The sequence below is a fragment of the Bemisia tabaci genome, chromosome 8, assembly GCF_918797505.1.
Source record: "Bemisia tabaci chromosome 8, PGI_BMITA_v3".
Classification (NCBI taxonomy): domain Eukaryota; kingdom Metazoa; phylum Arthropoda; class Insecta; order Hemiptera; family Aleyrodidae; genus Bemisia; species Bemisia tabaci.
Genome location: NC_092800.1, coordinates 42,311,637 through 42,339,567, shown reverse-complemented (window position 1 = coordinate 42,339,567; position 27,931 = coordinate 42,311,637). Strand labels below are relative to the sequence as shown.

At 41.1% G+C, this 27,931-nt stretch overlaps 1 protein-coding gene across 1 annotated transcript; it reads left to right on the top strand.

Moving 5' to 3' along the window:
- The first annotated feature begins 94 nt into the window (after positions 1-94).
- LOC109029789 (zinc transporter ZIP3) lies at positions 95-27,931 on the top strand. Its single transcript, XM_072303210.1, has 5 exons — positions 95-1,510; positions 8,812-9,156; positions 13,475-13,838; positions 25,841-26,059; positions 27,526-27,931. The coding sequence occupies exons 1-5, from the start codon at positions 1,373-1,375 to the stop codon at positions 27,624-27,626; spliced, it is 1,167 nt and encodes a 388-aa protein (XP_072159311.1). The 5' UTR covers positions 95-1,372; the 3' UTR covers positions 27,627-27,931.

The window sequence follows — 27,931 nt, the reverse complement described above, 5'->3', positions numbered from 1 at the left end:
CATTTTTGAGGAAAGTTCCGACTATTTTTCCTTGAAATTTTCAAATCCTCCCAATCAAATAGCAATTTTACTAGCAAGTAAAATCATCTTAAAAACTGGATGGACAACAACCAACAGTTTCCTTGGAAATTCGTATTATATCGAAGGCAATTTGGCAACGCCTGAAGGCTTATACGGTGTTCTTCCGTAGCACGGCAGTATACGGTGGCGCGCAAGACGAGGCCCCTAATCCAACCCAACTTAAATTTCAGCCGCGTGTCACTCAACTGATACAAAACGGCAGAGTATGAAGTCTCACGCTACGGCCCACCGACCTACTACACTTCTGCCAGTCGCTACCTCGCGGCGAGCCTTTCAAGATCCTCACGGGTTGAGCACTCCAGCTCGTCAAATCACGCTCACAAAAATCGCTGAAGTTACGTCCGTGATTTTGACCCCCCCAAGTCGAACAGTAATATCTACCCCTCTCTTGACTGAGCTTTCGCGTTTTTGAAGTTAAATTGAAACCGGGTGTCTGCTCTACGGCAACCTGGTGACCCACCTCCTCGGAGTGGCTTTTGTCCAAATTCTTTTCCCGCGTTTTTTTGAGTTTCAAGGAAATCGCCAGCAGGGTGTCCACAAGTCCGGAATTTCCGGAAAGTCCTGAAATAGTACTGATTTTTAAATGGCGGTCCGGAAGTATTGAAAAAGTGCGGATATTTTGCAAGAAGGTTCGGAATTTTTTCCATTTCTTGTCATTTTCTTTTGGTGCTGCTTCGGTCCAAATTCTTTTCCCGCGTTTTTTTAAGTTTCAAGGAAATCGCCAGCAGGGTGTCCACAAGTCCGAAATTTCCGGAAATAGTACTGATTTTTAAATGGCGGTCCGGAAGTATTGAAAAAGTGCGGATATTTTGCAAGAAGGTTCGGAATTTTTTCCATTTCTTGTCATTTTTGTCACAATTCAAGCGAGAAATTCAAATTTTTTAAATTTTTCAAACTTTGTCAAATGGAGGTACTGAAAAAGTTCTAAATTTTTCTGTTGAGGAAGGTACTGAATTTTTTGAAAATGTACTGAAAAAATACTGTAAAAGTACTGATTTTTCGCCAGCCTGTTTTAGTAGACACCCTGGCCAGTTTCTCCCCTCCTCCTCTCCTCTGTGACCTCTAAATTTTTTTAAGGCTTCAGTTAAAATACCGTCCCGATGTCGTCGTCCAGGAGCATGGAACAAAAGACGTGTAAATTCAAGGACCCTCCCTGTAATATTGTGGCGCAAAGATGCTTAGGTACCTGATCTGCGGAGTCGAGCACTGGAGCTGAAATCCAGCCCATGATGCGTGGTAATTGGAGTTTTCAGAGTCTGTAAACACCTTCCCGTGGAATTTTTTACTGAGGATGCTGACCGTAATTTGGTATAAGGTAGTTTTAACATTCGTGCTGATTCTCATCCGGCTGTCAGCGGGCTTGGCGCCGGTCCTGATCACGCTTCACATCAAGAAATGGACGAAAACGGATATCTGTCATCAGAAGTGGGTAAGTCGAGCAGTATATTCACAATTTTGAATTTTATCGAAGCGAAATTAAAACGCAGCCGTATGCCGGAAGTATAATGCAGGGTCGATACAGTCAGGAAGTATCGGGAAATGCCAGGGGATTTTAAAAAGTCAGGGAAAACTTCATGGGAGTAGCTAGGGGGGTCCTGGGGGGCCTTCCCCCCAGACATCTCGTGGCCCTCCCCCCAGAAAAACGGGATCCCTCATTCCTCACCCTCCCCCCGCTCTCTTCACCACGAGAGGTGGTCCCATGCCCCCCCCCCCCCCTGAGAAATTTCCTGTGTGAACAATAGAATACTATTATAAGCTCGAGGTTTTCTGATTTCGTCAGAACAGAAAATCTACACTATCTTTAAGTTTGTAAGATTCTGTTCTCTGAAATGATTTCAGAGTGAACAAGTGAATACTATTATAAGCTCGAAGTTTTACACTATTATGAGCTCGAGGTTTTCTGATTTCGTCAGAACAGAAAATCAACACTATTTTCTCGTTTGTAAGATTCTGTTCGTTGAAAAGATTTCAGAGTGAACATGTGAATAGAATTCTCATAGTGCTGTCACCTGATGGAAGCAACCTCATGGTTCCTCATATGAAAATTAAGTTATCTGGTAGCTTTATGAGTTCAATAAAAAGTCAGCACATGGCCTTTCGCGAGCGGGGGCTACCCGCAATGCACTTTTACGCTTTCCTGATACCCCATGATTTGTAGAAACTAAAACCAGGCGTCACATCGTTGTGCGATCCACGGACAGACAGCTATTTCACGACGAATTTTGAACTCTGGACGGAGCGAGGACCACAATCTATGAAGGCCACGAAGGAAAACCGCGTAAACCCATAAGATAGGTATGTGTCATAGATGTGTTTTTACCATCAGACATACAACCTGTCAATAGTAAAAGTCAAGACTCCCGTTTATTCGAGCAAGCACGAAAACTCGTATCTACACCTAAGATACGTATGCGACTTAGGTGAAAGTTGAATTTTCTCGAAAACGAAAAGTCGTATCAAAATTCGGTCTGTACAGTTTTCCGATCTTCGATAGTGTAAAAGAATCGCATCGGTCCGGGGCAGATCGGAGGAGGGTAATTTTCCGAAATTTTTTTAATTTCCCGAATCAGACCCTACTCTACAGTTTCCGATACCAGACCCATACTGGAGGATATGGTCTATCGTGGATGCCGAAAATTTTACAAGTCCGAAATCTCGAAAACAAAAACTCGTATCAAAATTCGGTCCGTACAGTTTTCCGATCTTCGATAATGGAAAAGAATCGCATCCGTCCGCGGCAGATCGGAGGACGGTAATTTTCCGAAAATTTTTCAATTTCCCGAATCAGACCCTACTCTCCAGTCTCCGATACCAGGCCGTTACTGTAAGATACGGTCTTTCGAAACCGAATATTTTTACAAGTCCGAAAATCCGAATTTTTTTGCACAATCTGACAACATTGTATCGAAAAATTGACCAATTTCTTGCACCATCTGGCAACACTGTAAAATTCGATGTTGCAAAATTTCACCCATAAATAAATCATTTATTTATGTGTGCCGTCCGGCAACGCAGCATACACGGGGGGGGGGGGGGGTTAGCGAAAAGTATTCCTCCCTCGAATACTATATTACGTCGAGTAAACTAGTAAAGTGGGATTCACAAATTCATGTCTTAATATAGTACGCGAAAAACGGGCGAAGAGGAGGATGAAAGGGGGAGAAGAGAGAGCGGGGGGGGAGGGTGGTGGCACAGAGAGGGGGGGAGGGTGGTGGCGCAGAGAGGGGGGGAGGGTGGTGGCACAGAGAGGGGGGGGGCTAGCGAAAAGTATCCCACCCTCGATTACTATTTTACGTCGAGTAAAATAGTAAGTGAATCAGGATTCACAAATTCATATCATAATATAGTACGCAAAGAACTTCAAATTGAAGATCAGACGAGAATTCGACGTAGCTGGTATTGAGAAGAAACGAAATTGTCGCTTCTTAATATAGTGGTAGCAAACCTAACTGATTTAGTAAATCGGGAGTCACAAATTGCATATCATAATATAGTACACAAAACATCTCTATTGAGGAGTGGACGGGATTAGAGAGAACGGATCAGAGAAGAAACGAAATTGCCGCTTCTTAATATAGTAGTAGGTGACAAACCTAACAGATTCGGATCGTGGAAGCAAATTCGTAATGAATCAAATACCTGGTACTTCGTCGCCAATACTTCATCCCTTACAGGAGATACTGGTGCAACGAGTCCACGAGGACATGCCAGTTGAGCAAGCCGAAAGCTGTTGGTCGAGGACCAAAAAAACCTGCATTCATATAAAAACGTGGGCAAGGAATCTTTTACTTGCTTGGAACATTGGGCAATTATTTTGGGCCTGTTATGAGATCGTTTCATCGATGATCTGAACTGGGCCCTTACCACTACTAGTAGAGTAGGGTCTGATTCGGGAAATTAAAAAAATTTCTAAGTCGCGCTGGAAAATATTTTCGGAAAATTCCCCTCCTCCAATTTACCCCGGACCGATGTGATTCTTTTACACTATGGAAGATCGGAAAACTGTACAGACCGAATTTTGATATGTCTTTTCGTTTTCGAGAAAATTCGACTTTAACCTAAGTCACATACATATCTAATGTGTATATACGAGTTTTCGTGCTTGCTTGAATAAATGGAGTCTTGACTTTTACTATTGACAGGATGTATATCTGATGGTAAAAACACATCTATGACACATACCCATCTTATGTGTATACGCGGTTTTGTTGCTTGCATTGTTTTCAGATTGTGCAAAATATTCGGATTTTTGGACTTGTAAAAATTTTTCGGGATCGATAGACCATATCTTACAGTATGGGTCTGGTATCGGAGACTGTAGAGTAGGGTCTGATTCGGGAAATTAAAAAATTGTCTAAGTCCCGCGCTGGAAAATATTTTCGGAAAATTCCCCTCCTCCAATTTACCCCGGACCGATGTGATTCTCTTACACTATGGAAGATCGGAAAACTGTACACACCGAATTTTGATATGTCTTTTCGTTTTCGAGAAAATTCGACTTTAACCTAAGTCACATACATATCTAATGTGTATATACGAGTTTTCGTGCTTGCTTGAATAAATGGAAACCTTGACTTACTATTGACAGGATGTATATCTGATGGTAAAAACACATCTATGACACATACCCATCTTATGTGTATACGCGGTTTTGTTGCTTGCATTGTTTTCAGCTTGTGCAAAATATTCGGATTTTTGGACTTGTAAAAATTTTTCGGGATCAATAGACCATATCTTACAGTATGGGTCTGGTATCGGAGACTGTAGAGTAGGGTCTGATTCGGGAAATTAAAAAATTGTCTAAGTCCCGCGCTGGAAAATATTTTCGGAAAATTCCCCTCCTCCAATTTACCCCGGACCGATGTGATTCTTTTACACTATCGAAGTTCGGAAAACTGTACAGACCGAATTTTGATACAACTTTTCGCTTTCGAGAAAATTCAACTTTTACCTAAGTCGCATGGGTATCCTATGTGTATGTAAGAGTTTTATGCTTGCTTGAAAACATGGGATGTTTGACTTTTACTATTGACAGGTTGTATGCCTAATGTTAAAAACGCATAACTAATTTACGTGTGTACACGGTTTTGTTCCGTACGTTGTTGTCGGATGTTGTAAAAAATGCGGAATTTCGGACTTGTAAAAATTTGGTAACAATAGACCATCACCTCGGGCATGGATCTGGTATCAGAGACTCGAGTGTAAGGTCTGATTCCGGAAATTAAAAAATTCGGAATTTCGGACTTGTAAAAATTTCAGCATCAATAGACCATCATCTCCTATATGGGTCTGGTATCGGAGACTGGAGTGTAAGGTCTGATTCTGGATATTAAAAAAAAAAAAAAATTCGGAATTTCGGACTTGTAAAAATTTCAGCATCAATAGACCATCACCTCCTATATGGGTCTGGTATCGGAGACTGGAGAGTAGGATCTGATTCGGGAAATTAAAAAATTTTCGGAAAATTACCCTCCTCCGATCTGCCCCGGACCGATGCGATTTTTTTACACTATCGAAGATCGGAAAACTATGCAGACCGAATTTTGATACGACTTTTCCCAATACACAAGGTCCGATACACATCTCCAAGCGCACACCACCGCCACGCCACTACAAATAATTGAAGTTCCCGAATCAGACCCTACTCTCCGGTACCCGATACCAGACACATCCTGGAGGAGACGGTCTATCGATGCCGAAAATTAAATTTTACAAGTCCGAAATCTCGAAAACAAAAAGTCGTATCAAAATTTGGTCCGTACAGTTTTCCGATCTTCCATAGTGAAAAAGAATCACATCGGTCCGAGGCGGATCGGAGGAGGGGAATTTTCCGAAAATATTTTCCAGCACGCGAATTTCCCGAATTAGAGTCCCTTTATACCCAGAGTTAAGACAACTCACTTTTGGTTGGGCTGAAAGTGGCCTAAAAAAAAATCCAATTCTGATTGGTTCTCGCTCATGGAGGCCGAAACGAGTGCACCAAGATGGCGGTACCTCGAATGTGAACAAGAATAATGAAAATATTACCTAATTGTGGTTTATCAAGAGTAAATTGTTATTTCCATCGGTCCAAAATGAAAATAGATTAAGAAATTATTCACGAACCAATCTCATTTTCTTTTCAATTGATCAATTTGTTGATGTTGTTGTTTTTGTGTGACAGACATCGCAGGATTCCTGATCCTTATCCCTCAATATCGTTCGTTTGGGTGCACTCGTTTCGGCCTCCATGGCCAGACAAGGCCGGCTGCCAGTCAGCTGATAATCGAGTTGTCTTAACTCTGGGTATAAAGGGACTCTATCCCGAATCAGACCCTACTCTCCAGTCTCCAATACCGAAACATCCTATAGGAGATGGTCTATTCATCCCGAAAGTTTACAAGTCCAAAAATCCGAATTTTTTACACACTCTGACAACAATGCACGGAATAAAACCACGTATACATATAAGATAGCTATGTTTCATAGATGTGTTTTTACCATCAGATATACATCCTGTCAATAGTAAAAGTCAAGACTCCCGTTTATTCAAGCAAGCACGAAAACTCGTATATACACATTAGATACGTATGCGACTTAGGTTAAAGTCGAATTTTCTCGAAAACGAAAAGACATATCAAAATTCGGTCTGTACAGTTTTCCGATCTTCCATAGTGTAAAAGAATCACATCGGTCCGAGGCGGATTGGAGGAAGGGAATTTTCCGAAAATATTTTCCAGCACGCGAATTTCCCGAAACAGACCCACTCATCCACCCACATCACACTTCCCCTCATCTTTAATGATTGTATGCAATGCGTATATCTGTAAAACCGGTTAAAATAAGGGAACCAAAACTGACCGGCAACCAGAAACGTACGGTGGAACACTACCGTGCCAAGGAGAAAAGCCGCATGAGCCTTTCGGCATTGCCGAATTTCCTTTGATAAATCCCAAATTTTTGGGAATATTTATAAACATTTTTTTTACGATTTTTTGGAGAATTTCATTCGTAATTTTATCCAAATAGTGTGAAAATTTCAAGGAAAAGGATTGATAATTTTCCTCAAAAGTAAACATTTTATCATAGGAAATTTGGCAACTCTCAAATGTACATACGGCGGTTTTCCTTGGCACGGCGGAACAGTGTAGATTAGCGAGTAACTGCGATCGCTTCAGATGATTCTTGGACGAAGAGTGACGACGCACTAAAAACGCCTTCATTGGGAAACGATACTTCCTAGCGCGGCTTCAGAGGCCGAATAGTTGTATCATTTAAAAACCCAACCAACATTGTAGCGTAGACTGCGTAGATCAGCGCGAGTAAGTGCGATTGCTCCAGATAAACCCATCTGACAAGGTGCGAATGGAAGCATTGATCCATGCATGTTTTTTAATCAATAAATATTACGTGAAACACTATTTGTGCAATGATAATTACCTATAAAGTAAAGCAGTGTTGCGAAGTAGTTATTCGGGAAAGAGAAAAAAATTCGGATGTGTTTCAAGACTGCCGAAAGAATTCGGTTCTTTTCGGAGGTCCTCTTGCCCTGGTTTTTAAATGTTGTCAGTTGTTGAATTTAAAGGAATCAAGGTGGGTATAGAAGAGTTCTTCTTTATTTTTACTACGGATAGGATCAAATCGACGTGCAGTGGCTGAACCGAGTTTGAAGTTGTCATATTTTCATGGCGCAGAGACTGTCACAATAAAGTTCAATCAATTGCTGTTTTTTCAATGAGTACGAAGTTTGCATTTATGCATCGAAAAACGTTATGAAAATTTACTTTCAATAGGTAATTATCATCGCACAAATAATGTTTTACATAATATTTATCGATTAAAAAACATGTATGGATCAATGCTTCCATTCGCACCTAGTCAGATGGGTTTATCTGGAGCAATCGCACTTACTCGCGCTGATCTACGCAGTCTACGCTACAATGTTGGTTGGGTTTTTAAATGATACAACTATTCGGCCTCTGAAGCCGCGCTAGGAAGTATCGTTTCCCAATGAAGGCGTTTTTAGTGCGTCGTCACTCTCCGTCCAAGAATCATCCGAAGCGATCGCAGTTACTCGCTAATCTAGCACTGTTCCGCCGTGCTAAGGAAAAACGCCGTATGTACATTTGAGAGTTGCCAAATGATAAAATGTTTACTTTTGAGAAAAATTATCAATCCTTTCCCTTGAAATTTTCACACTATTTGGATCGAATTATACGAACGAAGTTCTCCAAAAAATTGTAAGAAAAATGTTTATAAATATTCAAAAAAATTTGGGATTTATCAATTGAAATTCGTCAACGCCGAAAGGCTCATACGGCGGTTTTCCTTAGCACAGCAGAAGTAGCTTGCAACCCTGACTCTTTCTGTAGATGATCCAAGATTTCCTAAGGAAAAGGGCTGTTTAAGGGACGACTATCCTGCCGTTTTAAGGAAAAATGCCGTATGAATCTTCAGGAGTTGGCAAATTTCCCTTTATGGTAAATCACAAACTTTTGGGGAAATTTGTAAATATTTTCCCTCAAACTTTTCTGTTAACTATGTGCATTTTGACGTGAGCCTTGTTATGCATATATTCTTATGGGTCTCAGGGCTCATACCTTAATGCAGATAGTTCCGTTTGATAGGAATACGTCCGATTAAGCAGAAGCAGAAGCTAATACTCTTGAATGTTCATACGGCGTCCTTCCTTAGCACGGCAGTATATGGCGCAGTATGACGACGGCCCTTACTTACCGAGTGTTTCCACAGGTGGACCAAACGTTGTCGATAATCTCGAACGTGGGTGGCGGCGCCCTCCTGGCGACGTGCTTCATCCACATGATCCCGGAGATGCGCGAGTGTCTGGAGGACCTGCCGTCGATCACGCTCGTGCAGAAGGACCTGGCCTACGCCGAGCTCCTAGTCTGTGTCGGCTTCTTCCTCGCCTACTTCCTCGAGGAGACCGTCCACTACGTCCTCGCCAACCGCGGGAGCGCCACCCTCCCCCGCCAGCTCGCCAGCGACTCCCCCGTCCAGTGGGCCGTCAAGACCAACACCTGGTTCGAGCGCATGGACCGCGACTCCAACCCTGACGCCGCCCTCCGCAAATCGCAGGTAGGTCCTAAACCCGACGGTTGAGCACAGGGGAGAATGGAGATGTTGCATGTCTGAGGAATTTGCGAGTTGACTGTTCATTCTTGTGTGAAAGTTTGTGAGAAACACGATGGGGCCACTGCTTTTCTCTGAAATTGACTCCCAAGCTCAAAAAAAAGCCCTCAAGTTGAGGCCAAAATGGAAGGGATATCCCACCCTACCCCGAGAGTCCACGTCTACATCAAGACAAACTCTCCATGCAAAGATAGGGAGCAAATACATTGGCAGGGTTGCCACTTTATTTGGGGACTCCAAAACTGAAAACACGGCATCACTGCTAATGTATTTGCTCCTTATCTTTGCATGGAGAGTTTGTTTTGATGTAGAGGTGGACTCTCAGGGTAGGGTGGGATATCCCTTCCATTTTGGTCTCACTTTGAGAGCTTCTTTTGAGCTTCAGAGATGATTTCAAAGAAAACCAGTGGCACCATCGTGTTTCTCGCGAACTTTTACATAAGAATCAATGGTCAAATCTCAAATCCCTCATACATGCAACATCTCCATTGGACGTATTTCTATCAAACGGAACTAAGCGCCATCAGGGGAGGAAGGGAGAGGGGGGCTTGGATTGGCGGGTGTTGCGAGACGCGATGCTCGTTCCGTCCGTTACCCGCACTGCTTTTCCATGGCGCTTAGTTCCGTTTGACATAACGCGCTATCCGGCATTCTAAAATCCTCAAAAGGAACTCAGTATGGCGCTCAGTTCCGTTTGACAGGGAGCAAATACATTGGCAGGGTTGCCACTTTATTTGGGGACTCCAAAACTGAAAACACGGCATCACTGCTAATGTATTTGCTCCTTATCTTTGCATGGAGAGTTTGTTTTGATGTAGAGGTGGACTCATGAGCTGCCGCCCACCCGCGGCGCACTATGATTCAAAACTCAAGAATAGGAAGAAGTAAGTCGGATAATGGCGGAAAGATCACGAAAGTTTCGTAACAGATGTTTTTTGAGTCACTAATTTCGAATTTGGTAAATTGCCAACACTTTACGCTGACTCTCAATTCCACAATTACAAACACCATATTTTTCGATTATCATGACCCGATGCGGCGCGGCGTGCTGCCAACTCGGAAAAGGCACAGACGCCTACAAACCTGAGAGGATACTTCAAGCATTGCGCAATGCGTGAAGTATCCCCTTAGGTTTGTAGGCGTCTGTGCGCGTTTCGCGCTGGCAGCACGCCGCGCCGCGGCTCACCTGGCGGGCGGGTGGTGACCGATTTCTTGCGGAGAGATCTCTCTGGCGGCAAACTCGTAGATATATCGTTAATTTTTTTTTAAAATTACACACTGGTCGTGTGAAGTAATTAGTGAACTCTCAACTGTAGATATAGTGTAATAATGAAAGGCGGGTCGTGCGCCATGCGCGCTGCGGACGACGGCGCAGGGTGGCTCATGAAATTCTTCCCTGTGCTCTGACGTAAACCCGAGGTCCTCAACATACCCTGCGGTCCGATTATTAAAATTGATAGACAGAGCGATAGACAAAGAAGACATAGGGAGAATAGAACGATCCTTTTGGTTGAAATGAGTGGTTCCCATAGACTAAGCAAGAAAATGATGGCCTAACTATAGGGTCTCTCGTAGTTTGCCGTTAGTTAGTATATACCCACCTCCTTTGTCCATTGCAGCCACTTGCTTCAACCAATAGGATCCCTCCATATCCCTTATGTCTTCTTTGTCTATAGCTTTGACCATTAATCTCAATAATCGGCCCACTGGCACAACTTTCGTGAAACTGTAAAAAAAGCGTATGTACCTCGTTTGCGGTGTTTCAATTCTTTATACAGAGAGAACAATTCAGGGAAGTTTCCAAGGAATGACGTCGAGTATTTTACCATCTGAAAAATTAATTATGACAAGAAGTCTTCTGCATCACAACCGAGGTAGGCGTTTTTGCAGTTTAACGTTTAGTGAATTCTCTCGTTAATCGCTTCACTGAGAGACCGAATTGCGTGATACAACTATTTTAACTTCTAAGTAAGTCAAATTGCATAGCCATTGAATTGAAGGAGTTTTCACTTTCTTATCTTTCCTTGCATTCGTTAAGACTCGGTAGCGGTTCAGTATCAAGTGTTCCTATATACTTATTGTTAGTAAGTTTTTGCAAACGTTCAAGTCTTGTTTTATCCATCGGTACACCGGCAAAAAATTCGAATGAATATATTGTCTGTAGCATGAGGGACCTAAGTGCCGGTAACTCAAAATCGAGGTATTGTTTTAGGGCAAATAGTGGATTCACAAACCAACAAAAATTTTCAAATCGAACATACAAATAATTGAAGACGGTTCGAGATTTTTGAGTTTTCATAATCATGCAAAGTTTTGATCATCCATTTTCGAAGCTTAAAATTGTTGATTAAAAATCTAATTTACCTATTGGCACTAAAATGAACCAAACCGCTCACAATCAATTGTTTTCAACAGGGCCGGATTTACCTACTTGCCACCCATGGGCCGCCTATATTTTGCCGCCCCCTTCTCAATCGTTTTGAAACACCAATAAAAACCATCAAGTGAACGTGCCGGAGGGAGAGGGGTGCATAAGACGAGTTTACCTACTCGTGTTGGATACATTTTTGGCGAAAGCCCTGTCAACACTACCAGCAAAATTTCACGGAACTTTGCGCGAAAGTTAAGTTCCGTAAACCTATCTCTGTGTGGACAAGGTCCTCCATTTATAAGAAATGAACCAAAACGTTATGAAAGAACAAACATAAATATGGTTTAATAATGTTAACTTCCGCCACTGCGCCGCGCTGATCGCACTGTGTTTGGCGCAATGCTTGAAGTATTCCGGCAATCTTGTAGGCGCTACGCGTTTCACGCGAACCGCTCTTGACCGCACTGTGTTTGGCGCAATGGGTAAAGCATTCATGCTACATGCCGACCGCCGCGCCGAGGGGTTGTCCTTTTCATCTCAGGTCCTCGTCATCTTTCCTCTTTGCGCTAAGCTCCAGGCCAAATTGCGTGTTTGTTCCTCTCTTAACTCGACTACTTGAAGATGCTGTGTCTCTTGTATCACTGAAAAACAACAAAATTGGAAACTACTATACTCTCAGGAAAGGGAGATTTTGTCCCCTTTTCTCATTGATAATATTTTTTTTCTGAATCCCATTTTTTTATACCTACATTTCAAAAAATTGCAAAATTTGCCGCCATGGGCCGCGGTCCATGTGGTCACCGCGACCCCCTTAATCCGGCCCTGGTTTTAAATTCTACAGAGAATGTTGTCAATTGAAAATACTAATTCTAATTCATCGACTCAACAATTAAAACTCTCTCCTGAAAAATCTTCTCCCGGGCTTAAGGTCCCTTTTTCCATTTTTTATAGATAATCGCACTTTCTCAAAATTCGTCCCCCCTTGGGAAAATCCGGAGGAGCAATGTAACTTACTGCTATCATGCCTGAAACTCCGTCATTTTTTACGCAGTAACGGCCCTCTCATATGTCTCGTTTGTCTACAATTAAGATTAATTTTGCTGTTTCAGCTATCTCAGTGATTTCATTTAAAAGAGATTAGACGAATTTGGAAGGAAACTCGATTTCGAAAATTTGACTCTTACTGCTTTCTTCTCTATCACGGCAGACATGTCCATGTCAAACCGGCTCACGAGTGGCTCAGTGGAGCGAGTCTTTGGAAGATGTGGGACATGAAATTTTTCACAGAAATTGTAAAATATTACGTTTATCTCGTGACAATTTCAATTTTTAGGGGTGCTTTTTCGAGAAAATTTTACGAGAAAACCAATTAAACTTCTTTTGAAACATCAAAATTTCATATTACTGAAGATATATGCTTTTAAAGTTTTTAAATCATGCCCAACCTCTCTCATTGACTCGATCCACTGTGCGGCTGCACAATATCGTTCCAGCCTCCATTATCACACCCATCTCTTCTTCTTTCTGATCTATTGAAAGTGTGCGATAGGCCCTTTCGATGAATGTTTCACAATGAAAGTGTATGATAGACCCTTTCGATGAATGTTTCACATTCCTTCTTCTTTCTGCTCTAATGACAATGTACAGGGTTTATCCAAATTCACGCGCCGCTGGCCATGACTTTAGTTCCAATTATGATATCAACTTGCGGATTAAGACGTTTTTCCTATAATCGAGGGGGAAACTTTTTTAGGTATTTTTCAGTTTTTGATCCCCTCGAGAAAAGGGGGCGGGGGGCGATTCAAAAATTTCAAATGGCCACCCCCTTCATGGCCAGTGGTGCGTAACTTTTGAATAACCCTGTATGATAGATCCTTTCGATGAATGTTTCAGGGCCAGCTAGATCGTGAACGGGATGCGGAGAGTGAGGCGGACGCGTGTTCGCGGTGCCTCTCGGCGGGGGCGGGGGATGGCGGGGGGCTGCACGTGTCGGAGCAGCTGCGGCTGTCGCGGGGGCAGCGGAAGAAGTCGGTGCTGGTCGTCCTGGCGCTGTCCTTCCACTCGGTCTTCGAGGGGATGGCCATCGGTCTGGAGCGGAACCTGGACGACGCCCGCTACCTCTTCGCCGCGGTCGCCCTCCACGAGTCCACCATGCTCTTCTGCATCGGCCTCGAGATGGTCGCTTCCCAGGCCGCCCCCACGCCCACCGCCACCATCGTCCTCAACCTCGCCGCCCTCGCACTCGTCTCGCCTCTCGGCAAGTATCCACCACAGTCAACATTATAATGGACCACTAGACAAGGTACGAATTTAAGCAATCTGATACATGTTTCTTAACCAGAATTTCACGTAAAACACGATTAGCGCAACGAATATTACTGAAACTAACTCCTAACGAAGATTTCAACGTTTTTATTTCACATTGGTTACGAGGAATTTGAACTGCCCGCTCACAAGAAACTCAAAGCTCTACTCGAGTCAAATCGCGCACTACAACGGTTTCAGCAAGCTTCTCCATCGAGCAATGTTCATTTCCCATTATATGTTGTTAGAACCACAAGAAATTTGCTATAGCTGAGCCAAACCGTCAAGATTGAGGTTTCCAGATTTTTATATTGCAGAGACTATCATGATGGAAGTTTAGCGCGCGATGTGAAACACGTAGAGCATTGAGTTTTCGTGAGCGGGCGGTTTGAATTCACGCATCATGAATCATTAAATGTCTTCGTAAGGAGTTGATTTCGGTAACTTTTGCTATGCGCATCGCATTTTACGTGAAATTTTGGTTGAGAAACATGTATCAGAATGCTGAAATTCGTACCTAGTCTAGTGGTCCATTGGACGTATTTCTATCAAACAGACCTATGTGCAGGTGAGAAATATGGGGTATGCTCGCTTGTTCTCTGGCCATAAGAGTGAATGAAAACAATAAAGCGCCAGTGACGGCAACGGCAATGATGGAGCATCCGTGCGAGACGGAGATTATCGTCGGGGCGCTTTAACTCATGAGCCCTATCCACAACGCTCTCGTCCCATCCTCGCAGCTCATGAATCCTGCATTCTGTTGGCACATAGTTCTGTTTGATAGAATGTAATATTCCGCTTTTCCACTTCTTCAAAAGGAATTACGCCCTCTTTTACATTGTTTCTAATGCAGAATTCTAAAGCACACCCCATATTTCTCACCTGCTCACAGTTCTGTTTGATAGAAATACGTCCAATTGAATCAGTGAGTTCGAAAACACACCAACTTGGAAAAAAAAATTGTTCAGGAAAACACCTAAAACTCTGCAGCGGGCGAAAAAGTTAGTTTAAGAAAAACCTTTTTGGTACCAAAGGACAAGTACTTGACGACACTTGATGTTTGATGACAGAGAATTGAGCGTTTAAAAATTTCCGAGTTAATGTGTTTTCGTTCTCACCGACTTTCAGATACTGATTTTTCATAGTCTGCCCTGAAAATGTATATTTTTTGACCTGGATAACGCTTGAATATTTATATAACTTCTTGGTACAAGGTATACCCACTGATCCGAAAAAAGAAAACCGCAAAATCGGATGGTCGCCCGTTTCCCTCGAAATGGCCAAAAATTGGTATTTCCAATGCAATACTTCGATTTTTCCCTTTTCCCATCGCTGTTTCGAGCACTTCCGATTGCAATTTTGAAATTTCTTTTGCGTGCAGATGCTTCTATCCATAAGTGTTACTAAACCGTAGAAAAGTGAAAATCGAAAAACCCCGAGTTGGTGTGTTTTCGAATTCACTGATTCAATCGTCAGGGACCACGTGAAAACCGCCAAATGTCAGGGAATTTTTAAAAGCAAGGGGAAACCTGGGTCCCTGCGTCCTGGAGATATTGGGCGTTAAGGATGCAATGGATTACACACCAAAATTTTATTGCTTCATCTGAGAGTGCCTAATGAGCCGAGTTCGAAGTATTTTTCATACTTTTTTTCTGACATGGGAAATTGGAGAAAAATAGAATCAAAAGTGAGAAAATGTGGCCGCCTTATGACGTTATTATCTGGTGGCATTTTCCATTTAAACACATGTATTTTAGCAGACTAGGTTATTTTGTCATATTTTCTCCAATAATTGTCCAATTTAATTACCAAAGATATCCTAGTGCTTAGTTCTCCTAACAGTATCATTTTAAAGATGAAATTTACAAAATGTAAAACACTTGCAAATTCTCTATTGTGCACGATATCATGACCAAGCAGTTGGGATGGGATTACAACGTACTCTAACGTCAGTATGGTAGGTAATGGTCGTGAAAGTACAGCACGAAATAAATGTAATGTCAAACTATAATAAAACAAGAAAAGCCGACCCATTGGATTTTTCCTGTGTACGATAACTTCGCGACGGCGCGCCGCGTCGTGGCACGCTGCAGCGCGACGTTCGGCCGACCAGCGCGTAACGCACAGTGGCCCCTACAAACCGAAGGGGATACTTCAAGCATTGCGCACTGCGTGAAGTATCCCCTTAGGTTTGTAGGGGCCAGTGCGCGCTTCGCACAGGTAGCACGCGGCGCAGCGCGGGCGTGCCGCGTTGCTTCGAGGAACTGTTCAGTGGCGTGGCGTGAATTGCGATGTATCGATTATTATGCCATTTAAACCTATGGTAAAGAATCGATTATTAAGGTGTTTCCTGCGAACACCCTATTTATCGATCCTTTTTCATAGGTTTAAATGGCATAACAATCGATACATCGCAATTCACGCCACGCCACTGGAACTGTTTCGCCTCGGAGGTGATGCATAGTATCATACGAGATTGAATTCACCTCAACGTACCATGCTCGACGGCATCTTTCAAAACCACGATGTTCCCTCGCAAATTAAATCGAGTGACGACGACATAAAGGGAGCGGTAGTCAAAAAACTTTCCAAGTCCTGGTATCCGTATTCAGTAACGTTTAGCATGATTTTTGAACTTCATTAGAGGAAAAAGTGACTTGATTCAAGCAGAAATATGCTCAAATTTACCGCCGAGAAGATTTCCTTATGAATCCAAAAATGAAAATAATGCTTGTATGAAGAAGAAAATATGCTTATATAAAGAGGAAAGTCACATACACCAAGCAGAAACCCGCCTTTATTCAGCTATTTTATTCTTGGTTCAAAATAAAATCTTCTCGATGGCATACTCAAGAATGTCTCTGCCGAAATCGAGTTCCTTTTTCCTCTAATGAAATTTAAAAATCATGCTAAACGTTATTAAACTCGGATGTTAGGACCAAGTGAGTTTTTGAAGTACAGCTCTCTTTTTGTGCGGTAGTATCTTGATTTATCCTGCGAGAAAAGCTCGTGCTCTTAAAGGATGCCTGTCAGGCTTTATGCGTTAGAGCGCCTTCAATTTCATATGATACTGTGCAACACCTCTGGTGCGAAATAGTTGCTTCAAGCGCCGCGCGGTGGGCAACCAGGTGCATAGGCGCCTACAAACCTAACAGGGATACTTCACGCATTGCGCAATGCGTGAAGTATCCCTGTTAGGTTTGTAGGCGCCAGCGCCCGTTCCGCGCTGGCAGCACGCTTCCAAGTGGCCCACTAAGTGTGATTTTATGGTCAGAAAAGCTCCTTGAGCTCGGTAAATCGCGCGCTGAGCCTCGGGACTACGCGCAATCGATTCAGCGCCTAGGATCTACTACTACAATTTAGCCCACCACTTAGGATTCAACACTAATCTCGATATTTTTCTTCGTATTGGTGATTGAGAAAAATCGACAGTGACCGCGGTACTATGGCGTGAATGGCTCTGTTGCATGAAAAGATACAGCCAATAGAATACTTATGTTATGGGTAAATTTGCTCGAAAATCACGTTGGGCACATCAAAAAAGTCCGAAATCATCACCTCACAGCGCAATCTGCGCAGTTTGTAACCCGCTTTTTCAAGTTTTCCGCGTTTCCGGGCAGTTTTTATTAATTTCTGCCAACCAGATTTTCGCAGGCAGAGGAGTGAGAAAAAAACTACCCAAAGAAACAAACGATTGACTAACTTTTTCCTTTGTATGATTCCATTTGTATTCAATCGATTGTTTCCTTTTCCTTTCTTTATTTTCCACAAATGAAAGCTTTGAATCAATTGAACTTTTCCACCAGGAGAGTTTATAACAATTTGCAAGATTGTTTGTTTCTTTAAGTTATGGTAGAACAAATTGTTACAAAAAATGAAAAAGAAGTTCAGAGACCTTACCGTAATGAGGTGATGTAGGTATTTTGACTAAACACTGAAAAAAAATTCTCGGCGTTTTTACCAAGGTCCGTTGGTACCTTTACCATCTCACTGTTTTTTTACGAATTATTGGTAATTTTACCAAGACAGACTGGTAAGCTTACCTAAAAACCGGTATTTTTACCGTTTTTTTTTCAAGTAAGAATACCACTTTTATTAGTAATCAATTCCCGGTAACTTTGCCATTTTATCTCGATAATTCTACCACAGTCGATAAAAAATATTGGCGTTTTTACCAAGGTCCAGTAAAATTACCGAGGAAGTTCAATAATTTTACCGAGATTACACGCAAATCCTGTACACATGTTTTTCTTTAATTTAATTCATTTTTACGAAATTTCTTTTGGCATAAATGGGTCCAGTTATACTATGATTGGTGTTTTACCCCCTGCGGGCTGATTATTGAAATTGATAGACAAAGCGATAAACAAACAAGACATAAGGGTACGGGGCGATCCCATTGGTTGAAATGGGTGGCTCTCATAGACAAAAGTAGACAATGATGGACTAACTAAATGGTATCTCGTGGGTTGCCGTTGGTTAGACTACTACCTAACTCCTATGTCCATTGCAACCACTCGTTTCCACCAATAGGATCCCTTCATATACTTTTTGTATTTTTTGTCTAAAGCTTTGTCTACAACTTTCAACAATCAGCCCGCTGGTCGCCACGCGGTCTAACTCTAAACGAGTCATGGCGGAGGCAGACATTTTTCATGAGGGAAGAAAAAGTAAGGTCCGAAGTCTGAAAATACCTAACATCACGAAATATAACGCTTTTGGGAGAAAATTCCCCTGTCATCATATGAAGGGGGGGGGGGGGGGGTTGACCGCCGCTCATATTGCGCTAGATGCTGCATTGAACAAAAAGTTTGGTAGAATTTACCATTCCTTCACGCTGTATTTCACACAGCGTCAATTAAGAGTCAATTCTACCAGAGGAAAGGTAAACGTTACTATATACTGGTACAGGTAACCATTCCTCTCGCAGATTCGGAAATCGGACTGTGTGAAGTACAGCGTGAATGAATGGTAAATTCTACCAATCTTTTTTTTTTCAGTGTGATTTCGCCTGAAACAGCACAAGCACTGCACCTGTTACCTCAAACTCGTGTGTGGACCAAGTTTCGTCGTGCTCCGATTTCCGCCAATAACCCCGGATTAAAACCAACTTTGAGCCTGCTTTTTCCCTTGATCAAGAAAAATGGGGCTTGTCATGCTCATGCATTAAAGCTTTCAATACGGAGCGCTCGGACAAGTGCACGTTCACACGGAACTACAACCGAACGTATTTATGCCGAAAGGAACTATATATCTCACGCAAACCCTAAGCACATAGTTCCTTTTAGCATATACGTCCAACCGTGGATAGGCTCACGCTACAAATCACGTAAATATCTAGTGAAGCATGCCGAAACACCTGTCTAAGGGCCACGAGGGGGAGGGGGCATATGAGCACAGTGGGAGCAGTAATTGGAGCGTTATGGCTTTTACATCAAGAGCAAAGGTCACGCAACACTGATCGAATCCCGGAGAGGCCTCACCTTGGCTCAGTTTGATTTGCAAACTATGTGAAACAAGGGAGTCAGAGCGCTGCTGGGGGAACGTGGGACATAGCTGCCTTATCGACGAGGCAATTCATGAGTAAGAAATATTTTCGTTTCCCGGTGATTTCGACGCTTTTGATGCAGGGTGGCAAAATTGCATGAAAAATAAAATCTTGAAATTTCACGTGAAATATTTCGTGAAATTTCAGACATTTATGAAAGATATTAAAAAATACCGGTTCTTTTCCAAGTTTCGGAAAATGCGAAAATAGTGACTTTCTTCTATTTTCGTACGTTTGACTGCGGGTTGCATACTCTAGCCCCTGAGAAATATGAAATATTTCACAGCCTCGTGAAATTTCATGAAATGTCTCACTGAAATTTCCAATCTTTCAGTTCTTCCTTACGACTTAAGCCACCCTGCTTTGATGATAAAATCCTATGGTTCTCAGCATCAAATCTTCCAGTGGCGAGGCGTGGATGATCGATTATCGACGCCTACAAACCTAAACGGCTACTTCACGCATTGCGCAATGCTTGAAGTATCCCCTTACGTTTGTAGGCGCCAGTGCGTGTTTCGCGCTGGCGCAGCGCTGCCATAATCTTGCCCTCAATTCATAGGTCAGGGTGTGAAAATGTAGGCAATTTGACATAAAATTCGAAATTAGCCACTCAAAAAACATCAGTTACGAAACTTTCGTGATATTTCAGTCATTATCCGACTTATTTCTTCCTATTCTTAAGTTTCGGACAGTGCGCCGTGGGGGACGGCGCTCATCAAATTCTCCCCTGTGCTCAACCGAACTAAGAGGGAAATGTTGAATCTTGGTCTGTTAGTAGGGTAAGTTAATCGAAGGTACGTCTTTTGCTACACACTATCCAAAAGCGACGAACGCTCCGTTCCGTTTCGTTTCAGTATCGGCGTGAAGCTTTAAATAAATGCCGATTTTTTCATTCGATTCTTATTGGTCCAATTGCTCCTAGCTAGAGGGATATTGGACCAATGATAGTTGGGTAAAAAAATATTATCATTTTTTTTCGTCGTTCTTTTGTCGACGCGGGCCTAGGAGGGCGCGAAGCGCCCTCTGGGGGCTGGGCCGCGTAGCCCCCTAGTACGCCATTACCTGTTAACGTTTATCAACTTATCCTCCTGCTGAAAAAAAAAATGGCCTCGTGAAGCGGATGAGATAAAGTGAGAGAACAAATAAACTACGATAAATTTTGCAATAAAGTATCTACTATTCTTTGCTCGTTATAGAAACAGCATATACGATAGTAGTTTCCCTATGCAGGTAGGTGATTTTACGGATTAGTTGAAAAAACTATTTTCTTATTGCAAAGTTTAGTCCAAATCGCGCGCGCAAGTTTTCAAAATCCGTAGCTTAGATACAATCAGTGTTCCATGGCTATGCTTGTTGCATATACTAATGAATAAAGGCGAACCGAAGTCTTCAGGATTCCTCAACCAAAACGAGATTCAACGACGTACTCATGCGAAATTCCATGGAGGGGAAATAAAAACAAACAAAAAACTAGATAATATGTTTAAAATGAATTTAAACTCACCCGAAAAGTTACATCAGAACAGATAAATTAGTAATTACTAATATTATGAACAAATTTTATTTTAGTTTAAAAGTTAGAAACTGTTTTAGATGTATATAGGTTCATAATTAGATATCACTAAAGATTTGACATTTAAAATTTAAAACTTAGAGCAATTTACTGTATAAGAATTTATTTAAATACCAGCTAACTAGGTGCAAACAGTCAAGTCATTTTTTATACTCGCTGATATTTCGGGAGACTTGGCAAGGGAGGATTCATCGGAAGAGGGCGGTGCTGTAAAAGTTTAGCATTCACCGACTGAACTCAAAGGTAGAAAAGTGAAATCATGTCAAGTTCGAGGCGAGCAGGCTTTGAATAAACTAAAGTGAGCGCACGAGGCGCAGCCACTTCCGTTTCATACAAATATAATAAAATTCCACACTCAATTTTTTTTCATAATTCTTTTTTGATGGTCGGCAACGAAAAATTAACGAAAGATTAACTCCAACTTGGGACTGGTAGACACCCTGGTAGATCTTCAGGTACAATAATTATGAAAAAATAGACTTTTGAGAAGTCAGATAGCTTGGTGTCATCGGTTCTTGTGGAATTAGTCGTGTAAAATACGCCTCTCAACGCTGTAACTAGCTCCCTTTCTCTTACTCTTTCGGGGGAAAAAGTCCCCGATTTTCTCGAAAAAACCCTCCTAAAAGGCCCTGAAAGTCCCCAATTTTGGTTTCTCATAACTGGTAGACACCCTGTCTTCTGAACCGATTTTCCATATATGTTTTACGAATGAGGGGCTTGAAGGACGTTTTTAAATAACAGAAAGCCTTAAGCGGGTTTAATTACGGTGTTTCTAAAATATCATATGTCTTTGGCGGTGTGAGGAAAATTCCGTGACATTTAAAACATGATTCTCTCTGTTGATTCGACGCGATGCGACACGCGGAGTCACGCACGGTGCGGTAGCAGGACTAGCAAGGCAGGCCCGGCAGGCGCCTGGATACAACTATTCGTACTCGATGGATGTCCGCGTTGCATACTCACAAAATTGCGGGCGCGCCAACTGTCCTCGCAGTCCGAGCGGCTGGTTGCACCGCGTTGTTGTTCCAAAACGAACCATTTTTGGAAGAAACAATATACATATGAGGGGCTTGGAGGACACAGCGCATAAGTGCAGTTTTTGCTGTTTCGAGGAATACGTGTTTGAAGTTTGGAAAATCCACGGATCCTTTGGGCGGAAAAAACGTTCAAACTGAGTTTTTAATCCTTAAAAATTGGAAGTTGGGACCGAATAGTTCACAGAATATACATTAAGACTAGCTTTACCTGAAATCATTAATATCTCAATTTTTTCAAAAACTGCACTTATGCGCCTTGTCCTCCAAGCCCCTCAAGTGTGCCCGTCACCCTCGTATTTTCGAATTATGAGACATATTTTTGCTGCCAAAAATCGAGATGGAAAGTATGAAAAATGCTCTAATGGAGAATTTGCAGGTTTCTGAAATTTGATGAATTTCGTGTTTAAATGGAAACTACTGTTTAAACTGAACACGAGGACACATATGGTTTATAAATTGAACAACTATTCACGGAGATACGAAAAAATGATCCAATCCGCTAAAATCCACGGGTTCAAAGGGGAAATGCGGCCAGGTGACGTAACAAGGCGGTACATTTGCTTACTTTTAAATCTACTTTTATACTTTTTCACGTATCAAAAAAAATATAAAAAATACTGCAAAATCAGCTCTATAAGCAGTCTCGGATGAAACAGTAAAAAAATTTGCATGCAGACTCTCCATTGGTTAACTACAGTTCGTTGTAATGAACGTGAAAATTCACCAATTTCACACGTTGGAGATTCGAATCTCGTTTGGAATTTCTCAACGACACATCCTGTATTTCCATCTCAGGGTGCGTGGTACGGAGCTGCTGTCTATTAACGCAAAGTTTCCACCAAGATATACGTGTCATGCAGTGGCCAGAGAAGAGGACTTAGAATTAACGGCATGGAAATTTGCACGAAAATTTTTGATTTCCTCATCTGAGAGTGCTCAAAGAGCTAATTTTGCAGTAATTTTGTAATTTTTTTCTGTAATGGGACATAGTCTAAAAATTGATTTAGAAGATTGAATATGCACCGCCTAGTGACGTCATCCATTGAAATACATGTATTTTGGCAGGTAAGATCGTGTTGTCATATCTCCCCCAATAATTGTTTAATTTGTGAACCAATGGTATCCTCGCATTCAGTTAACTCAGTATTTTCCACTTAAACACGAAATTCATCAAATTTCAGACACCTGCAAATTCTCCATTGAGTAAAGTCCACTCTGAAAATGACTCAGCTTTTTCAGTTAACTCAGTTTCCACTTAAAAAACGAAATTAATCAAATTTCAGACACCTGCAAATTCTCCATTGAGTAAAGTCCACTCTGGAAATGACTCAGCTTTTTCAGTTAACTCAGTAGTTTCCACTTGAAAACGAAATTAATCAAATTTCAGACACCTGCAAATTCTCCATTGAGTAAAAGTCCACCCTGGAAATGACTCAGCTTTTTCAGTAAACTCAGTAGTTTCCACATAAACACGAAATTCATCAAATTTCAGACACCTGCAAATTCTCCATTGAGTAAATCCATTCTGGAAATGACTCAGCTTTTTCAGTTAACTCAGTAGTTTCCACGAAATTAATCAAATTTCAGACACCTGCAAATTCATTGAGTAAAGTCCACTCTGGAAATGACTCAGCTTTTCTCAGCTGATTATTAAGCCTTTAAAAGTCATAATCTCAGATTAAATCAGTTCAAAGTATTCATCCATTTGACACCTCCGCAAATCGGGGCGGGCGGCATGCGAGGGCGATCAGATCAATTTGGCTACACCGGTGCATGATACGGCGTTACCCGCGCCGATTTGTGGAGCCGGTGTCATTTGCCCGGCTCCTTAGACATCGGCGACCGCAACCCGCAACACAGCATGAGTAGGTATAAATAGACCCCTCGCCCTGCCCCTTTCCAATCACCGAAGCACGTGACGACCTAGCTCCTGCGATTCCCGACCTACACTTTAACCACTGACCCAAAATCCAAGCAGGCCAGACTAGTTTACAGCCCTTGCGACCCTAACCAGTGGGATTAGAATCTAGTGCGAATTTTTAACCGCCGTATTGAAAAATTTGTAAATAAAATGCTCCTACTTAGGGGGAGTTTCCTGTTTTTTGCTTTCTTTAATATCTTTAAATTGAACACATCCGTACAAAAAAGAATGAAAGAAAGAAAGAAAAAATAAGGAGACCATAGACATGGTCCTCCATGCAAATGTTAAAGAAATTGAACGAATAGATTTTGAGATATGACTGTACGCAGATTTAGGGGACGCCTGACAAACGGACACACTTTTTTCAAATTTGGTTTTTTTTTTTTTTTACTTAAGGCACCTTCAGACGCCTAGGATGAAATTTCAACCTTTTTTTTGGATGTCAATACTTCCTCTACCCGCAAGGGGAGCGAGAAAGTAAAAATGTAGAACCATTTACGTATTAGAAAGAAAGTTTAACAGTTTTATTTTACAGAGAGGATTCGCATGTCCTTCCCTAATCAGGGTGGTGCAAACAAAAGATCCTAATGAAGATCGGATATTTTCATGAAAATACTATTTTTTTACATTTTTTTAAATTTATTAATTTAACACATGGACTTGTAATCATCTTTCTAATGTGTGCAGACACAAATGAGAACTATTGATAGAACGATGTTTTAAAAAATATTGGCAACGTTTTGATAATTATTTTGACTATATTTTACAATTTCGGAACTACAATTTCTACCTCTTCTGTAAAAAACACGTATGTGCATAGGCAAACTAATGGTACATAACCGCGCAGACTCCGCCAAGAGCGGTGAAAAACAAGTCTATGAAATGCATCAAAGATGAAATTCTCCGTCAACGTTCCTCTCTTAAAGACGAACACATATCTGACGGAAATAATCGTGAATTTCACTCCAACTCTATCCGCATGTAAACGAGAGATTGTCGCTCGTCCATAGTCTGAACAATAATGCGCCTTCAGTAATCATACTTGGTGTCGGAAACAACTATTCCAGCTCGAAAGCTGCCCTGTTTGCATACACAATGATTCGAAGGCGATTTGACACTCAGGGATTTTCCTCAGTGGTAGGGCGCGTGCCACTTTGTCCCATGTGTTGACAAACGTACTTGGGACGTTCCAAATACGATTTTTGAAAACATTTGAATATTTTCAAAGCCAAAGTCTTAAGGTTACTAAACTGGTCGCTTGGGTATGCCAATGTTGTTGATTCTTTTCCGATTTTCTGAAGATATCGAATTTTAGCACAAAACAATCAATTAAATTGAGTAGATATTTTGCAGCTGAGCCGATTTTTTACTCACAAATCGAATTTTTCGATTTTTTACGAAGGAACAAAAATTTTACTCCTGAATAATTAAGGAAACAACAAACCTACATTATTCTTCAAAACTAGAGGAAACCATCGAAATCGCTCCAATTTAAGTGACAATGAAACGCAACGCTCAGTGAGGCGAGAATTTATGAAAAACGAACGGCAGGCACAATAAAATCGATTTTTTTTTTTTCAGAGCGATTTTCTTGATAATCGATTTTTTCGCCTTGATTTTTCTGCGGATAATCTATTTTTGGGAAAAAATCAACAACACTATCTACAACACAGATCAGACAGAACAGAGATACAGAACAGAGGTACTATCTTTGTCAAGCAGAAATGGCTGCATCCAATTCTAAGAGTGTGTACCTATAAAATATGACATTTCATCGTTCAGAAGTTTTTTAAAATAGAGCATAAATGTGTTTCATTGCTTTTGGTAATATACCTGCTGCCGAGACACTAACGTTCTTTTCTTTTTTTTATGATAGGCGTGGTGATTGGGACGTTACTAACTTTGAACCAGGAAGATATGGATTCATACTCTCAAAGGATTGTAATCGGAACACTCCAAGGCCTTGCAGCCGGCACCATTCTGTATGTAACTTTCTTCGAGATGCTCGACAAGCAGAGAACGCAAGAGACTGGTATAGTGCGAGCTAGTTTCATTCTATGCGGTTTTATCATCATGCTGTTTTTTAGCGTCAGAGGTAAGCAATCGATTTGCTGGCTACATCACAACAAACTTAAAAATCCACCTTTTTCTGCGCTCCAATCAATTGAATTTACGGAATCTTTAATCTATTTGTAGCTGTCCTCGAGGGAATGAATCTTAGTGCATACGAACAAATTTTTCGGGGGAGCAATTTTTTTTTCACATTGGGTCAGAAAACCCGTACTCTTCAATATTCCAAATAATTAACTGCGAACAATTTCGTTGATCAAAGTTTAGCATGAAAAGGTGTAGGTAATGGACGAATTTGAGATCTAAAAATGACGTATTAAAACTTCATTACACATACTCCTCAAAACTGTTTAAATATGTATGACATTTTCAGGAATTTTCTGTAAAAAAAAAAATAGTATTTTCGTAGATGCAATAACTTATTCTGAAATGTTTTGCACTAAGCTCCCTTTCCACGAATGGCACAAAACTGAGAGATTCAAGATCATAACTAATTGGTTAATAAATACCTACCTACATGGAAAGGACAAATAACTTGCGAGGGATTTTGAAAAAAACTTGGAATTCAAAATATCAAAAGAGACCTTAAATAAACCTTCCCTTAATTATAATAATTCGGCATCGCACTTTTAAAACCATATACCCAAGTAGCACGGAATGCAATATAAATTGCAATTAAATGGTAAAATAATTATTGCTGCTGCATTAGAGTGTTGTGTATGTTGCCTATCCACTAATTGAAGGGGCACATCTTAAAATTAGTGGAATTTATTGCAATAAAATTGAAATAAGTTGCAATTCTTTGTGCATTAATTGCAATTGCCCATTTTTCTGATACAAGAAGCTCATCTTAATGATGATTTGAAATTGGACATTTACTGACCGAATAATGTATGTAAGGATTTTGGAACTTCATGGTAAAAAAATTGCACTTTTAACACAGTGATCGCAATTTTGTTTTAATATTTCATTTCACCGGTTCTTAGGTTGTCTTGTGTAATGTAACGTCCTCAAACAAAAGGTTCTTGGTAAAAGGGTATTAGAGCTTATCTCTTTTGCTATTGCTCCACCACACTTTAAAATGCCCTTTTTTGGAGTTTTAAAGAAAAAAATTATGACCAGCATTCCACCAAATAAATCCTTCCAATGTAGGAAGATGGCAAGAAGATGAACTAAAACTCAATTGAATCCATGCACTTAATCATCATACTCGACTAGATTTCTCTTCTTTGACTATTTATTTCTTATTGATAGCGGGATCGGGAAAATTTGTATTACTTCTGTAATGCTCTGATTCTTTCTTAGAGGTAGGAAAAATTCAGGCGAATTATAAAACAAAGTTTCATGTCAAGGATATAATTTTTCGTTGCTCCTTTTTTTTTTTTTTTTTTTTTTTTTTTTTTCGTTGCTCCTTGAAATAAGAAAAATGTGAAAAATGGTGTTTTCAATGATCGATAGGTATAATTTATTGTTCTTTTTCCACAATTTCAGGTGGTCACACCCATGCTCGACTGGATGAGAAGAATCTTTTCAGCCCTTGCAATTATTCAAATGATCAACAAGAGCCCAAATCAAAAGATGACGATCCCTGATTGCAGCAGTTTATGTAAAGTGCATGGAGGCGTTTCAGGCATGAAAACCTGAGAAAATTATCGAGGGGCCTTTGCAAAACTCAATTTTCTTAACAAGAGCACAAATCAAAACAAAAAACACATGGCGAGGATTCTGCCGGTTCTCTCAAGGATAACTGTGATATTGACAAATAAGAAAAGTTTCTTAACTGATTCTTTTAAAATATCGTTTAATATGTTAGGTCTAAGAGGTCTCAAAAATATATGTTTGAACATGTAACACTTAAAATAGTTCAAATTAAATATAAAAAGACGCTGGAAAGAAA

Bases quoted from the DNA above. Each gene is read 5' to 3' on its own strand.
- LOC109029789 (XM_072303210.1), top strand. From the start codon at position 1,373: ATGCTGACCGTAATTTGGTATAAGGTAGTTTTAACATTCGTGCTGATT. The intron at 1,511-8,811 runs GTAAGTCGAGCA...GTGTTTCCACAG, and splicing joins ATATCTGTCATCAGAAGTGG to GTGGACCAAACGTTGTCGAT. The intron at 9,157-13,474 runs GTAGGTCCTAAA...TGAATGTTTCAG, and splicing joins CCGCCCTCCGCAAATCGCAG to GGCCAGCTAGATCGTGAACG.